This window comes from Talpa occidentalis, unplaced genomic scaffold (genome assembly GCF_014898055.3).
Source record: "Talpa occidentalis isolate TD23 unplaced genomic scaffold, MPIMG_talOcc4v2.1 talOcc4.3, whole genome shotgun sequence".
Lineage (NCBI taxonomy): Eukaryota > Metazoa > Chordata > Mammalia > Eulipotyphla > Talpidae > Talpa > Talpa occidentalis.
Window position 1 is genome coordinate 49,517,643 of NW_023603184.1, and position 16,652 is coordinate 49,534,294.

At 38.4% G+C, this 16,652-nt stretch overlaps 1 protein-coding gene across 10 annotated transcripts in view; it reads right to left on the reverse strand.

The window, feature by feature from the left end:
* SYTL2 (synaptotagmin like 2) overlaps nt 1-16,652 on the reverse strand; it is a 104,700-nt gene that overhangs the window by 24,610 nt on the left and 63,438 nt on the right. For 6 of the 10 annotated variants that reach the window (XM_037523070.2, XM_037523071.2, XM_037523068.2 and 3 more), the window contains 5 exons: nt 15,762-15,843; nt 14,659-14,773; nt 12,510-13,301; nt 3,741-7,493; nt 896-997 (listed from right to left, as the gene is read on the reverse strand). In XM_037523070.2, the coding sequence (XP_037378967.1) occupies nt 896-997; nt 3,741-7,493; nt 12,510-13,301; nt 14,659-14,773; nt 15,762-15,843 (4,844 nt within the window). The remainder of the gene's footprint in view (nt 1-895; nt 998-3,740; nt 7,494-12,509; nt 13,302-14,658; nt 14,774-15,761; nt 15,844-16,652) is intronic. The other 4 variants (XM_037523073.2, XM_037523074.2, XM_037523072.2 and 1 more) reach the window with 1 other exon arrangement.

The window sequence follows — 16,652 nt, forward strand, 5'->3', positions numbered from 1 at the left end:
GAAAGTATTCTAACTATGAGAATGGTCAGTGTTAAATTATGTGAGTTTGGCAGTGATTAACTTGCACTCAATATATTTTCTCATGATCATCTCTAGTCCCATGGGTGCATTTCAACTTAAAACCAGGAAGAACAAAGCCCTAGAAATCATGAATTCTAAGTTCATTATTCTGGCCTACAAGTCCTCTATACATTGTGCTCTCTATTAATACTCAAGAAATCCCTCAATTAAAGCGGCAGCCAGTGGAGAACAGTGTGCCTAAAGTAGTGCACGGCAGAGAGTCTTCAGGCTTACAGTGAAGACAAAAGAAAGGATACAAGAGAAAAGGAAGTCCTTGAAACCAGTGACTAATTCATCTCCACACTGTGCAAAATTCTTCAGACATCCAACATGGTAATACTTAGCATGGTCACTCATTAATGCTGATTTTGAGTGCCAGCCCTGCTCTGTGAACCTCTCGGAGCTTCAATTTCCTCATTTGTACATGGGATAACAATTGGTTCCTCTCAAGGATACTTACGCAGTTAAATGAGGTAATTCAAGTAAAACACTCAGCCACATCTTGGCACATAGTGCTCTATAAATGTCAGCTAGGACCACTAGTACTCCTAGCTACCTCAATCTTTAAAAACTTGAGTAAACACTCAAACTGGGGTTCTTGAATTCAAGAAAACCTAGTGTTCGTAACCTCATGTACTATTTTTAAAGCAAAGTTCCAGCAACTTTAGAGTGCGTCTCTTCAGTTCACATGGGAAAGATTATTCTCATCTGTTAACCTCCCCCCTTGAGGGGTTCCAGTGCACAACAGCATGCAGTGAGGCCACAGAAGAGCACATAATAAGCATGTTTAAGCTTAGATGGGAGCACAAATGGATGGGGCAAATTTTATTCTCACTTGAGGAATCTGATGATATGTCTTCTAAACTTTTGGAAGGCATTTTCCTAGCAGCTCTCCTTTCCAATGTTTTCAAAACAGGACTGGGTTCTTCTTCTGAACCTGTTACAAGACAAAATTGATGAACACCGCACAATGCAATAAAAAAAAAAACAAAACACAACCACCTAACCCCTTAGTAACCAATGGACACTGAAATGTTAGGCTGAAGGGGGGTATTGTGCTGTAAGCCTCTATAGTTTTATTTACTGTATGAAGCATTTCCTGGAAGAAAATAAAATTGCCATGCTAGCATGTGCTTTAAAAAAATAACCTGTCTGGTCAAAAAAAAAAGTGCAAGCATAAATCATACAGAAATAAGACTCCACGTAATAGAAATGTGAGCCTTAGTTTTCTATACCTCTATTTTGGGCACAGGATTTGTTCTCTGTGAGACTTTGTGTCACATTCTAGCTTTTGAGGACTGCCATGAAATTATTTTAGGGGCACTAAAAAAATTAGCTGAAAACCATGGAAGGGAGATTCAGATGTTTAACATCTGTGTGTAATTTGGTGCGCAGATGGGTGAGCTCTCTAGAGCAACTGATGCAGGCTGTCTGGTTTCATGTGTCAGTGAAATTACCAACAAATTGTTGGGAAGTGACATTTTACTAAGGCATTTTAAAGGGGTTCAATGATTCTATCATCTATTGTTTTTATTTTACAAAAAGAAAGGTATTTTAGGACCTAAAGAAACAGAGCATAACTCTGTTTCAGAATAAGAACTACCCTTTAAGTACATATAACATAACAGAAGAAATTCTCTGGACAGTGCTTAGTTTACCCATTTTGACAGTGATGACTCCATGATGGATAAGCCCTGGCTGTTATTCATCACCCCTGTATTCCAGCGCCTAGAATAGCATCTGGCAGTGGGCACTTCAGTAATGTTTGCTAAATCAATGAACGATTCCATTAATGAGTCAATGGATTTGAAAACCACTTCTCTAGACAATAATTTCCTGAAATGCATCCCAGTCCCCCCCCCCCGCCAGCCCAATGTTAATAGATATTCCAGAGCAAATGATTTTAAATGAATCAGATTTGGGATGCTCTGTTTTAAAAAGGATCTTCCTGAGACTTTATTAAAAACATTAATATGATAATTATATGAATAATCGCCCCACATTTCTACAAATATGTGACCATGAGACCTGTCCTTCTTTCCCCCTTTAAAGGAATATATTGATTGGCTGAGATGATTAAGAGCTCAAGCACAAGGCAAGCATATCAGGTTGCTCCCCACAATTATATTGCCCTTGTAGTCAGGTTCTGTGCCTGCTTAGCCACCTACTCAGCCCACAGTTTGCTTTAAAATAAAAATTTAGGCCAGAATATATAAAACTATATATCATTTTACACCTCTTACTTGGCTCATAATTTTGAAATATCTTCCTTAAGTTCTGTCTGGGTGGTTATATAATACTTATTATTTCCTTTTTAGAAAGTATATTTTGCTGTTCAATCAAAATGTTGGCTATACACATTAGACAATAGTCTCTAAAAGTAAAAGAAATTTGTGAGGCCCTCTCCTCCTCAGGTAACTCATGGGGTGGTTTAGTAAGACTTATCCCAGTGACTCATGGGGTGGGTTAGTAAGAGTCTATCTCAACAAGTTTTATATGCTGGCATATGTTTGACTCTAAACACTAATATTTCACTATCCTTTTCTTACCAGCAACATTTGTTAACATGGCTTCACTCTGATGAAATAGGATTAAGGACAGATGCTTTAATCAGCTTTCAAGAAGGGTTACATGCAAAGGAACCCAAACCTTAGAGGACACTCAGTAAAAGCTTACTTATCCTCACAGAGACCGAAGGGAGTGAGAATGACAAATTCTATCAAGATACTAGAATAATCGAAACTAGCTGCTGTGCAACTTTGGTTAAAATGTCCCAGCCAGAGAGTATCTTTTACCATTTCATCACTTTAATTAGGTGACTTTTCGCTCCTATTTGCCTCTGGGTTCTTTGCCTCTAGGTTCATGCCCAGATAGCAATCAGAAGAGCCAACTCAGACAAGCCCTCTGTTTCATAGCTTGACTGAAACCAGGACCCAGGTCCACTAAGAAGAATGTGGGAATCATTTAAGATATTCAGCCATATAGCCAAACCTGGAAGCAAAGAAATGCAACAGGCCAGGCAATGCCCTTAGGTGGAATCAGGTGAAGTCATCTGACCAAAGTCATACTCTAGAAGGGGAAGAGTCTGCAGTTAATTGAAAACAAGAAGGAGAGAGTGGCAACAAAGATATCACAGCACAAGGGTTCTGAGGAAAAGGAAGTTCCAGCCTTGCACTTTGTTCTTGGTATTTAGTCACTATTGTGGTAAAATATTTCCCCTAAAAGGGAAATTTGTGCCAATTTGTAGCACTTTTTTGGTCACAAATCTTACTAGAGACTTCTGTGTAGACTGCCAATTAAGAAAGAAATTCTGATTACTTTCAGGAGGAATATTATCTTGAGTGTTTTAAAGGTACTTTTTGAACTCAAAAGTTCTTTAAAAATATTTTTGAAATGTAAAAATTGTATTGGTAGGTTAATGAGAATAAGGTCAGTTCTAAAATATTGTCTTGTGGGTAAAGCCATCTCTACCTCATTTGATTAAAGAATATAAAAGGAAATGTAGGTTGCTTTTTTTTTTTTTTAAAGAAAGGCTAGGGAAAACTGAAGTAATAAAAAGAATTTAGCACCATTTGGGAGTGTCAAATAAATCCGAATTAAAAATCCCAATTAAAAAATGTATCTTTGTCATAAGCATTCCACAAATTAACTTATTAACCAATGAGTTAAAATATGCTCACTGGAGGTATTTCTCCAAATTTCTGCGTTAGAACTTGTGTTCCCATCCGAAAATTCAGAGTCAGAGAAGCCTTTATCTTCGTCTTTCTCTCGTCTCTTATACAGTGATGTCAGAGGGTTGGGAGGGTTTTCTTTGTTCATCAGAAGAGGCATGGGTTGCTTACTTCTGGACACACTCATTACTTCAGGAGCCTCTTCAAAGCCAGGCTCCCTTTCTTGAACGCCTGCAATCTCACTTTTACTATCTCTGTTCTCTGGGGGCTTTATGGTTTCTGTGGTCCTTATATCATAGTCCATCTCTGGGGTTCCAGAGATCTCAATCCCACTTTCAGAACCATAGGGATCTACTAATAAATTAGTTACAGTTTTGTCTCCTCCCAACTCTTTATCATGTTGGTTGGCTTGAGATTTGCAAACACTACTGGCAACTTTCATGTCAGAGGCCTTGAAGGTTGTCTGGTAAGGATGGGTCACTGTGCCCAAGAACCTGGCCTGCTCTGACTGGGAGGGCTCCTTCTCAGGAGTTTCTTCCTTCACTGGCACCTGGGGCTGATAAGCAGCAACTTGAGGTACCTCTTTGAGGAGTTTCTCAAAACCAATTTCAAAAGCACATTCAGTTATTGATGGAGCTTCAGACTTTTCTACAGTTTCTTTTATTTCCTTAGCATGGAATTCAGAAGCAGCTTGCCTGGTCACCTCAATACTACCTTTTAACTGTGATGGAGAAAGGGTCTCTCTATAACTTTCATATTTTGAGGAGGGGGTTTCAATTGTTTCCTTTAATAGCCTTTCTAAGCCAGTACTGAATTCAAGGAGATCTGATTTAGGTTGAATAACTGTTTCTCTCACAATTTCTGCTACTTCCTGAGGCAACGCTTTGCCATACTGAGCAACAGTGGAAACAGATGAGCTAAGGGTTTGGACTGATGGAGACATTTGCGTAGTCTGTGGTGCAGTATCTCCCAAATAATTTTGGGGGCTACCTGTTGCCTGGACTATTTCAGGAAATTCTTCTTTTACTTCTCCAGGAATGACTTCCCTTCCAGTCAACCAAGCTTCTCTATGCAGCTTTTGTAATGCAGCATTTACATCCTTCAACGGAGGTTTGGGTAGAAGAATGACTTTTTCTACAGTCTCTGAAATTTCTCTTTGAGAAGATAGTGACTTATCCTGGGGAGCAAGATGAGTATACTGGAAGGAAGATGTGTCTTGGGGAGAGTTGGCCACATCCCCAAGAGAACCCTTTCTGCGAAGATGGGAAGGTGGCTCCAGTGGGCAAGCATCTCCTGCAGTCATCTGCAACAAGCTCTCCCTGTTTGGCTGGCACTCACTACCTTCAGTTTTCTGGGAGAGAGCTGTCTGTCCCAAAGTTTCTTCGCCCTCTGGAAAAGAAGCTCTTATCTCTCTTTGACAGGCTGATGTGCTATGACTTCCTTCTACCTCTTTTTCAAAAACACTATTCTCTTCAGGCTCAGAATTGGCCCTAGAGGTGAGGGGTTCCAACTTGATTTGCAAGGGAGAGGGTGATGTTCCAGTTGCTTCCTTCAGAAGTTTGTCAAGACTAGCAGTCAACGTGTTTGGCTTGAACTTTGGAGGAGCTACTGTTTTGTCTACATGCTCATCAATGATCTCCTTAGGTCCTCTAGCAACTTCATCAGAATCAGCAAAATCTGTCTTTTGCAGCCTTGTCCTATATTCAGAAACACCAGGTGCAAGCACTTGTCCATGAACTTCTCCACTGGAAAGTTGGATTGCTGATGATGAAACTTCCAAAAGCAGCTTCTGTAAGCTGTCATTAAAAGTGTCTTTATAGTCTTTAGACAAAACACTTGTTTTCACTATGGATTCTTGAATCTCTTGGTCTGAGTAATCCTTTTCTTCCTTGAACCCTGGAGTCTCAAACCATTTGGTATTCTTTTCCACATTTTCCTTTGATGACTCATTTCCTGGCAACTGATGAGTAGACTTTCTGGGTGTTCTTAATGGAAATGTGGTTTCACCTGGTAACACATGGGGTATGCACTTTGAATTGAATTTCTCCATTTCCTCTTTTGCCAGAACTTTTTTTTGGCTGAGACATGTCTCTATTTCATGGGTGTCTCTTTCTGAGGATTTAATGTCACTGAGTTCTTTGTGCTTCTGGCTATTAAAAGGTCTGGAGTTTTTTTGACTTATTGTGGTATTCTTCTCAACGTTTTCCTTGTTGTTCAAATTGGCTCCTAAGTCCCAAAACTTTCTCAAATTCTCAAACTGAGAATGATTATAGACCTGTTCTGTATTGGGCTCATCCATTCTTTCCTTCAGGGACATAACTTTAAAGCTGGGTTTTGATTCACCAATTAGAGATCTGTCTTTCTCCAAAGGAGCATATATTTCACTCCCAATATTTGAAGGATGCTGGAGTTCTGGTAAAGTAACTTCCCCTTCAGTATGCAAACTCTCTGCCACTGGCAATCTTTGTATAGGCTCATTTATCTTATTCTGAAACAGAGGCACTTTAACTGGCTGCTCAGATGAAGGATAATTTTTGTGTGGACCTAATATAGGAGGCCTGGTGTCTTTAAGTTTACTTGAGGAGTAATGACCAGAGAGATGGGCTGCTGGACCATCCTCATCCAGGACCACTTGTTTGGCAGTGACTTGATCATCTTCACTCTGGTCCATAGACAAATGCTCCATGGACACACACTGTGTCTTCAAAGGCTGATCTCCTTTAGAAGGTTGTCCCTGGCCATGTGAAGTTATTAGGTCTTTATGAGTTAACTTGGCAGCAGCTTTCTCACCTTCCCAAAAGGATATTCTGTCACTCACTCTTTTGTATTTCTCTCTTTGCACTTGGCTCTGGGGAGCCTCACCAGCTTCTTGCTGTAGTGGAACCTCAGATTTCTTCCAAGGAGAGCTGTTGTTGGTAGCCCCAGATGGTGATTCATTATTCTCCTGCTCTAAGGAAGCATTCAGGGTGCAAGTATCTCCTTTGCATGTTCTCTTTGTCTTTAAATTGTCTTTAAAACTTGGTTCTTTGACAACTGAAGACTCAAAATTCACTTCTGAGTTTCCTGTATGTTTTTCATAGACATGAAGCTGGGGCTCTTCACCCAAGCTACCAACATCATTAGTTTCACTTGGAACGTGGTTTTCTTTGAGAGCTCTATACGAGTGGTTACTGGTTGGGGGAAATACTCTATTTCCTTTTACTATGTATTTGGAAGCTTGGCTCGAGTCCATATTTTTACTCCTTTCATTTGGACTGTAGATTTCAAATGGCTGCAATATGCCTGGACCTCCCTTGCCTTGTTGAGACAAATGAATAGATTCGGTTTTGTTGTTCACATTATCTTGGATGCATCCAGAAGGTGGCTTATTTCCCTCTGCCTGAAATGTTGAATCAGATCCCACAGGTGCCAATTCAACTGTGGTGGGTGATAGCACCTTTGAGTCATTTTCTTTCAGACTGGTGTCATCTGTCACCATGGCAATAGCAAGTTGTGATTTTGAGTCATTTTCTTTGGAGTCTATTCCTTCAGGTTGATGGAGAGATAACTTATTGTCATCTGAATGAGAACTTCGGTTAAACCAGTCGAGGACTTTAGATATGGAATCATCAGTTGTCTTCCTTATCTCAGTGGCATATGGACCAAAGCGTAAGGGTGTCTTAGCTTTTGGGGTGGTGAGAAGAGGGGGCTTACCTTGCTGATGGTCTCTAGAACTGCCACCTGGCACCTGACATGACTCAGGTCCAACACGAGACAGTTCATCTGCAATACAGAAATGCTTTTCAAAATAAGAAAAAGAATGCTAAAAAATTATTATTCAATTACACTTTATTTTTAAAAGGCACTGTGTTTGCATTTACCCTGACACTAGCTGTTTCTATCACCATTGCTAAGGGTTATAAAGTAAGCCCCCCTTATTGAGATAGTCTACCAAAGGAAAGCAAATGGCAATAAAGGATGGTAAATGTAGATCCCTGGAGTGTATACTGAATTGGGAAATTTCTTGAAATCTCTGATTTACTTTAAAATTTTGTGCGAATTTTGTATTCTGTTCCAGATTGCATTTTAAACAACTCTCTCTTACTCTCAAATATTTGTACAAAAACAACACCCATAAGATGTATCATGTTGATTTCATAACTCCAGCCATCCACTGGCACACTCATAAACCCTAGAGGTGGCTTTTACCCAAGTTTGAGGAACATGGACTTAGGTGATTCTAGAAGTTAGAAAAACAACATTCACGAAAGTAAAATAAGGTATTTCCTCCAGACTATAACAAAGTCACAATGAGGACATTTACATTTTGGGGTCTCACTCCTGATATACTGAACCAGAATCTCTGAAGATGGGGCCCAAGATTCTTCAGTAGTAACTATCCCTGTCACTGTTGCACACTACAGCTTGAGGAGCATGATCGCAAATGCCTTCCCCATAATCTCCCAGATCCTTTCTATAGTCTGTTAGTTATAAGTAGTTTCTGTGAGCCAAATAAAATAAACTGAAATTAAAAATAATTAGTAGGAGTGATGGAGAACATGATCTCTACCCGTTCCAAGATGTCAGTTAAGGGTGGAGGTTACAGAAGGATATTTAAGTTCTTTCTAAGCTACAAAGAAAGTAGAGATTCCTGGGTGCCTCCTCCATGGCACAATGGGTTAAGTCTCATCACTATCAAGCTATTGGCAGCCACTTCATGAGTTCAATCCATGGCCAGGGAGTTAATCCACATGGCGCAGCAGAACTCTCCTGTCTCGCCTGCTGCTCCCCTCAGCAGTATATTTCAGTAGGTCCGCCTGTTCTGCTCCCCACTCTGTCTCTGGTGAATCCTCTCACCACCACCCTCACCCTGCTCTTCTGACCTACACCCAAGTTCTTGTATGAATAAAAAAATAAATCTAAAAAAAAAAAGAAAGTAGAGAGTCCTACTAGAACCTTAACCTATAGGGTTCATGGTACATTTAGATGAGGAGACTCAAGAATTTTTCTCCTTTAGTTAAGGCTCAAATGTGTAAACATTTCTAACTCTTCCTTATACCTAAAGTACACAATTCATGTTCCTGAAAATTACATGAGCTGAATTTTTGTGAAGTGAACTACATTTTAAATGTGCTACAGAAGACTTCCTATACACAAACAATCAATCTGAAGAAGAAATCAAGAAAAAAATCCCTTTTATAACTGAAACAAAAAAAAAATCCAATACTTGGGAATAAACCAAACAAAAGAGGTGAAAGACCTATACAAAAAAATTATAAAACACCATTAAAAGAAATCAAAGAAGACATGAAGAAATGGAAAGACATCTCCTGCTTGTGGATTAGAAGAATTAACATTGTTTAAATGGCCATTCTCCCAAAAGCAATTTACAGATTCAATGCTATTCCAATAAAAATCTCAATGACATTCTTCAAAGAAATAGAACAAATACTGATGAAATTCATATGGAACCACAAAAAACTGCGAATAGCCAAAGCCCTACTGATGAAAACAAAGGAGAATAGAGATATCACACTTCCAAATATCAAACTATACTACAAAGCCATAATAGTTAAAACAGTATGGTATTGAAACAAAAACAGACACATAGACCAATGGAACTGAATAGAAAGCCCAGAAATAAAGCCAAACATATATGGACAACTAATCTTTGACAAAGGAGCAAAGAATATGCAATGGAGCAAAGACAGTTTGTTCAATAAATGGTGCTGGGAAAACTGGACCTCCACATGCAAAAGAATGAAACTAGACCATTACCTCTCACCATACATAAAAAATCAACTCAAAATGGATAAAAGATCTGGACATAAGACCTGAAACCATAAAATATATAGAAGAAAATACAGGTAAAACACTGCAAAACATACATCTCAGTTACATCTTTAAAGACTCATCACCCAAAGCAAAGAAAGTCAAGGAAAAGATAAACACCTGGAGTTACATCAACATGAAAAGCTTCTGTACAGAAAAAGAGACATTAACCAAAACAAAGAGACACCCCACTATTGGGAAAAAAATCTTTGCACTCCATACAACTGATAAGGGACTGATCACAAAGATATACAAAGAACTCACACGACTCAACAAAAGCAAACAATCCAGTCAAGAAAAGGGCAGAAGAACTAAAAAAAACATTTCTTCAAAGAGGAAATGCAAATGGCCAACAGGCATATGAAAAAATGTTCAACATCCCTTATTATCAGGGAAATGCAAATCAAAACCACAATGAGATACCATCTTACACCAGTAAGAATGGCACATATCAAAAAAAAAAAAAAAAAAAACAACCCAGCAACAACAAATGGTGGCGAGGATGTGGTGAAAAAGGAACTCTCCTACATTGCTGGTGGGAGTGCAAACTGGTCCAACCACTGTGGAAAGCTGTCCGGAGCTTCCTCAGTCTACTAAAAATGCAGTGACCATATGACCCGGCAATTCCACTCCTAGGCATCTACCCAAAGGACACAAAAACATCAATTCAAAAAAAAAAAAAAAAACTTGTACCCCTATGTTTATTGCAGCACTGTTTATAATAAGTAAAACCTGGAAACAACCCAAATGCCCCAAAATAGATGACTGGATCAAGAAGATGTGGCATATATACACAATAGAATACTATTCAGCAATCAAAAAAGATAAACTCATGCCATTCACAGCAAGATGGTTGGAGCTAGAAGGAATTATGCTCAGTGAAATAAGCCAGAAGGAAAAAGAAAAATATCAGATGGGTTCACTTATAACAGGAATATAGGGAAACCAAATAAGACATCAGGAGGAAAAATAACAATACAAAACACAACAAAACAAACAGACAATTATAAATCAGAGACATCCTGCAGGGGAGAAGGAGGGAGAGGGAAAGGAGGGAGGGAGGGAGGAGCACAGGGGACTGAGGTGATGGCGCACAGGTGCACTGGTTAAGGAACTTCTGTGGGATCTACACCTGGGTGGGGGGAAAGCAAACATTGTTTAAAAATGAACAATGATGTAAAAAATATATAAAAATAAATTTAATAAATAAAAATAAATGTGCTACAGAACATGTCAGCTCATAAAGTTCTATTTTTAATTTTAATCATCAACTCTGGCTAAATATAAAAACAAAAGCTAATATAATAATTAGCACATAGTGGATACTAGCTCACTTACTTAACCGCACATTGAAAAATATATGTCAATAATAGTGAAGTTCCTTTGAGAAATCTTTAGGAATTCTGTTAGTCCATTTACCGAAAGACGACTTAACTCTGGAAAAAGTATTTGTAACTATTGTTAGTGGAAAAAGGATTCTGGCAGTATAAAAAGGATCCTGGCAGTATAAATTTAAAATTATATTCATAATCTGATAATTACCAAAAGACTCTACAATTTAAATACCAGCAATAATTAATGCTGGGTGATATCACAGATGATATTTGTTCTATTTTGTGTACATTTCTTCTGTTCAAATGTTTTACAATGAAAGTACATTACTTGTAAAATAAGAATAGTTATTTAAATTGTTGGATGCCTGGCAATATCTCCTTTCCCCTGAGAAATTCTTGTGTTTTGTTTTTTTTTTTCCATATAATGATGAATGTAATACTGAAACTCAGAACTAAAGTCAAACCCTCATAATTTGTACACTGAGTTCAACATTTTTGTAGTCCTTATTTTTTTATGCTCTATGATTATAAATATATTTTTCCCTAAGCAAGGAAAAAAGCACTGCATTAAAGAATAAGCAGAACTTTGTGTATAAGCTCCAAGGCCAGGAGTCCTGCCAATCAAAATGGGTATAGTTGATTATAGTGTCCTCCCAAATTTCATGGTCAGTGGGGATTTAAAAATTAGAAAGCATAAATACACATTCAAAATAAAATTATAGTCTGTGGGAAAACAGGTGCAGTTTGCGAAACAGGAAAGGCATACCACATTTTTAATATGGATTATAAAAAAGAAAAATATTGCCAAAGACAATTTTTCATCTTTTCCTTTAATATGAGTTCCTTTATATCTTGGAAAAGCAAGTGCTAATTTTTTATCTTATTCTGTTCACGTGATTTAAAATGTCCAGGGGGAAAAGTGGTGAAAGTGTTCTGTCCTTTAAGAAGTGGACTGAGCTAAACAAGTACAAAAACCTTAGGGCTGAGCAAAAGTGACTGAGGGTTAACTTAATACTAACACCGGAGGGTAGAGCAAATGAGTGAAACTTGACTGTGGCTATTGTAAACTGATTATAAAGCAACTGTCATAGTGTTGGATGTGGACTTATTGAAGATGAGAGAGCCTGGTTTCCCCCACTGTTTCTGTTTTATAAAACATAAGAATTATCAAGTACAGCTATGAGTATGGGAAGCATGGGTGTGGGAAAGCAGCTTGAAGCAGTATTGTCATTGCTCTCCTGACATGAAGAGAAACCAGAGTTTGGTTAAATGATACTTGGTTAAGTTTGCATTAGGTAAGAAGTATTTTTATTCTGCATCTCTTTCATTCTAACTCTGTATATACACTATAATTCCCAAAACTAAATTCTTGTTTAACTAACTGACACAGGTACATTATTTAGCATGTAGCATAAAAGGCCAGATACTGTGCTATCCTGGTTCTATTCAGTTTTGGTGATTAAGGAAAATCTCCAAATCCATCAGGAAGGATAAGCATCCCCTCAGTGGCATCTGCCTGAACTCTCCCTGGGGAGCCTAAGAAGCAATACCGAACTTTTTCAGGGCTGGCTGGCCTGACCATTCCAAGCTCACTGGGTCAGTTTTTATATACTCAGAGCGACAATTCTCTTACCAGCAGGCCTTTTGGGTACTTCTGACTCAAGCTTTAATGATTCTGGTGATTTAACTTTATGCTCACTGATGACAGGTGAACTCTCAATGGACTGTGGTCTTGTAGTTAACACTTCTGATGGAGAATGGTGCTCACTAGTTGGAAAAGTCATTGGCTGATGTGTTTCATTTTTTGATGCACTTGGGCTTGAGGGTGACTGATGGAAAGGCAAAGGCTTTCTGTCCAGGGGAGGCGTATGGTCATTCCAAACTGTACCTACATTCCCTGCCTCTTCAGCTTCATTCTTCAACCTGTCAGATTCTAACACATTAAATTCTCCCACTTCCCGGCTGTGGATTTGGTCAGGACTCTGAGGGAGGTCTTCCTTCACTGCAGAGAATCTCACATGCTTTAATGGCTCCAAAGAGTTTGCGGAGTTATCTTCTGAAGAGTGCTCCTTCTCAGAAATCCTCTCATGGATGGTCAGGCGAGGGGACACAGCTTTGCTTTTGGGTTCAAAGGTCTGCTGCAAACGCACTGTTTCTGAGTCTGTGCTGCTGGAGCTGGAGTTGCGCTTCAGGATTCCCCTTGGTGCTCCTCTTGCATTCAGAGAGTCTGTTCTTGGTCTAGGAAAAGACTGGCTCTCATCTCGCTTTAGATCACTTGATTTGTACATCATCTTCCTGGCTTTGGGGACTGGAGTTTTGATTTGGGACCCATCCTCAGAGCCTGAGAAAGTCTGCTTTGGTTTCTCTATCTTTTGGCTTGAAATAGTCAGAGTAGATGACTTTTCTTTTGACTCTGACAATTCACCTGTCAGTGATGTAAAAAATGAAGAGTGATGTGAAAAATGAAGAGTGATTCTATAATTTAACATGACTATCACAAACTTAGTCTACATTTAGCAAAATATTAAAACATTAAACACAATGAAATATGTAGCAGAACTGCAGACCTAATTAAAAAGTCCTTAAAATTGAACTGTACATCTAAGATTATTGTCTTTTATGTATATGCTTTGTGGTATTTTATACTCAATACAAAGGGTTTTTTTTTTTTTTTAAGAAAAATCCTTAAGAAGACTCAAGAAAAAACACAGAAGTCACTTCTAAAACTCAAAGACTGAAACCACAAAAAGGAACTCACCTTTTTAGAAAGAATTATTAATACCTAAAACAAAAGTTCATTTTGTTAAAACCAATCCAATAACAAACCCTAGAAAACTGATTGTTAAAGCTACGAGAGAGAGGGGGCACAATGAACTTTGTGTTTACAAAGCAGAGGGGGCACAATGAACTATGGTCCAGGTCTCTGGGTACCTTGGTGGTGGGTGTGGTGCAGGGACTTGCACTGTGGATGTGTGACCCTACGCCTCTGAATCACATACAGTGTTGTAAACCAATTTACCACACACACTCACACAAATTGATTTTGCCAAAAAGTAATAAAAACAAAGCAAAAACAAAATCCAGGTAACATGTTCTAATGTCTTTTTGTCTGAAAAATATTTTATGCTACATAAAGTAGATCCAATGGAGAAGGGAAAATACACTAATATTAAGACAGGCTAATTGAAACTCCCAATGACATTGTTTAATTGTAAATTCTCTATTCTTTATGCAACCTTTAATGCTTGTGGAATCTTTTTACAGTTGCCTTTGAAGAGAGTGAACCATCTAGTATTTTCTCTGAATTGTATGGAAGAATGGTAAGATTCCATAAGAGGCAGCCACAAATCTGATCAAATGTTCCTGCAGAACTGAGTTGATAACTACAGATTAAGAAAATCATATAACATTGTCAAGTGACCATATTTTTTTTCTTGAAGAAAACTCTTTTAATTTTAAACAGAGAACTGTGTCTGCACGTGGTAGACTCCCAGTAAAAGTCGTTAAATGATCTCTAGTAAAAACATTTTCCAATTCATTGACAGGGACCCAAAGGTATGATGGTCACACAATAAATGTCAGCACCAAGAGCAGAACTTCCAGTTTTGAAAATGTGTGTTTCCTTCCTTCAGGCAGGACACCAATGATATTATGGAATAAGAAAACCAGCAGGACTTTTCACTTTCTCCTGAAAGATATTTTAGTCAAAAGAACACTGAGAATTTCCCTTAGCCCACAGGTAACAAAGTTAAAAATATCTAGTCCATAAAAATAATATTTACCTTCTTTTGAAGTCTGAAAGAAACCAGTCTTTCCATTTCTCGAAGGCTCATTTTTGGTTTGTTGCGGTAAGTAATCTTCTGGCAACTCTGGGCTATTAAATGGATTCTTCCTTTGCTAGGGAAAAATATTGTTTATTAAAACTCATTTGAAATGTTATAACAGTAATTCAGTATTTGCAAATGCTTATTATGTCCAATATTTGATGGTTTTATCTAGTAAACTTTATCTGGTAAGTTTGAAAAATGGTTGAAATGGTTGTCTGGTTAGCAGAGAATTACCATATATGAAAATAAAACTGTATAAAGTAAACTCACTCATCCCACGGTCCTACAAAGTTAAACTACAACCATGTATGCAGATTGAAGTCCCATACTTTACAGAGGTGAGAAAATTGGGCCTGCATATATCAAAGAGTAGATCAAGGTCAGGGTAAAGCTGAGACCATAGTGAGGGCAGATTCCCACAGTCCCTTTTCCACCTCAGGAGACCATCACTATGCTAGATTAAAGCTGTTCTAAACATAATTACAAATTATCTTTTCTATAAGGATGTAAAAGACACATCAAAGTATCTTAAAGTGCTTCAAAGTCACTATCATGATAAACTAATGACAGAAAGGTACAGTAAATAGAACTGTTTTTAATTACAATTGTTAAAATTAATTTTAATTAATGTAAGACTGGATACCAATGTTACTATCTAGAGTTTCATAAATCAGCATTTCCCACCCACAAGCAGACCTTGAACAGAGATTCAGGAAGCCATGAGCAGAAATAAGGACTGACGTGGAAGTAACAAGCCTTATTCCATATGCTGAACAAAAGCAGCACCCAGTAGCTTCAGATCTTTGTCTTCTAAGGCAAGAAATCTGGGTCTTCAGCAATGCTGTAACAGGCTTTTTTTTTTTTTTTAATTAACTTTTCCACCGTAAGAATGACTTCTTACATTAAATAGTAAAAATTATCTTTATTTAATAGTAAAAATTTTCTCTATTTAGTTCAAACATGAACCACCAAACCATTTATTTCTTGGTGCTTTGATAAAATAGGAGAAATGTTATCACCACCCAAAATGAGATTTTTGAAGTCTGAGCTCAATCTACCTTGGCTGGAGACCCAGCTGACTTCCCTGTGCTTTCCTGGGACTCATCAATCATGGTTGAAGCTGGATGGACTACATTGGAGCTGAAAAAGAAACAATAATTTAGAGAATAAACCTCACCCTTTGAGGAAACATAAATCATGAAGTCAAAAACTATTAAGGAAGGAGTGGAGTAGAAATCTGTAAACTTGAACTGCCAAGAAAGGAGAGGGAGTTGGGTTTAGGGATGTTCAGCAGGAAGCAAAGGCAATGGCAGAACAGAAATGAAAGACAAGAATGAGATAAGACAAGCCATCTATCAGAAGTCTTGAAATTGTTAAGAAATCACAGTACCAGGCACACAGGTTTACAATTTAAATCTGTAGAATAAACTCGTCTCAAATTCAGAGGCTAACATGAGCTGTAGACTACAAAGTGGGTGGTCAGTATCAAGAAGGGAATGTTGTGACTAATATTAAGCCCCAGTGAGTTTTAGGGCCTGATTCCATAGGAGAAGCCCAGAATAGCAGTGTACACTCAAACTCAGGTAGGAAATAACTCAAGAAAAGACTCAGGTGAGACAATGACTCAGTAAAGGAACAGAAGAAACAGGTGATGCTATGTGGGGACCTGGACAACATACCAGGAACTTTCAACCCACATCTCCAGGTAGACCAGGCAAGTTCTTGTTCACCTCCAAGAGGGATTTGAACATGCAGGGCACTGGAAGAGGGTGGTAAGGTGTGAGGAAGGTTCTCTAGACCATGACTCCCTAGCCAGAAATAAGGCAGTCCCCGGGTGATAGTGAGACAAGTGTGAGTGAATGGAGAAGTGAGTTGACCAGGCTCCCTCCTGACAACCACTCCAGTGGCTATTGGGTAAGAAGGGCACCATAGAATATTACTCAGCACTC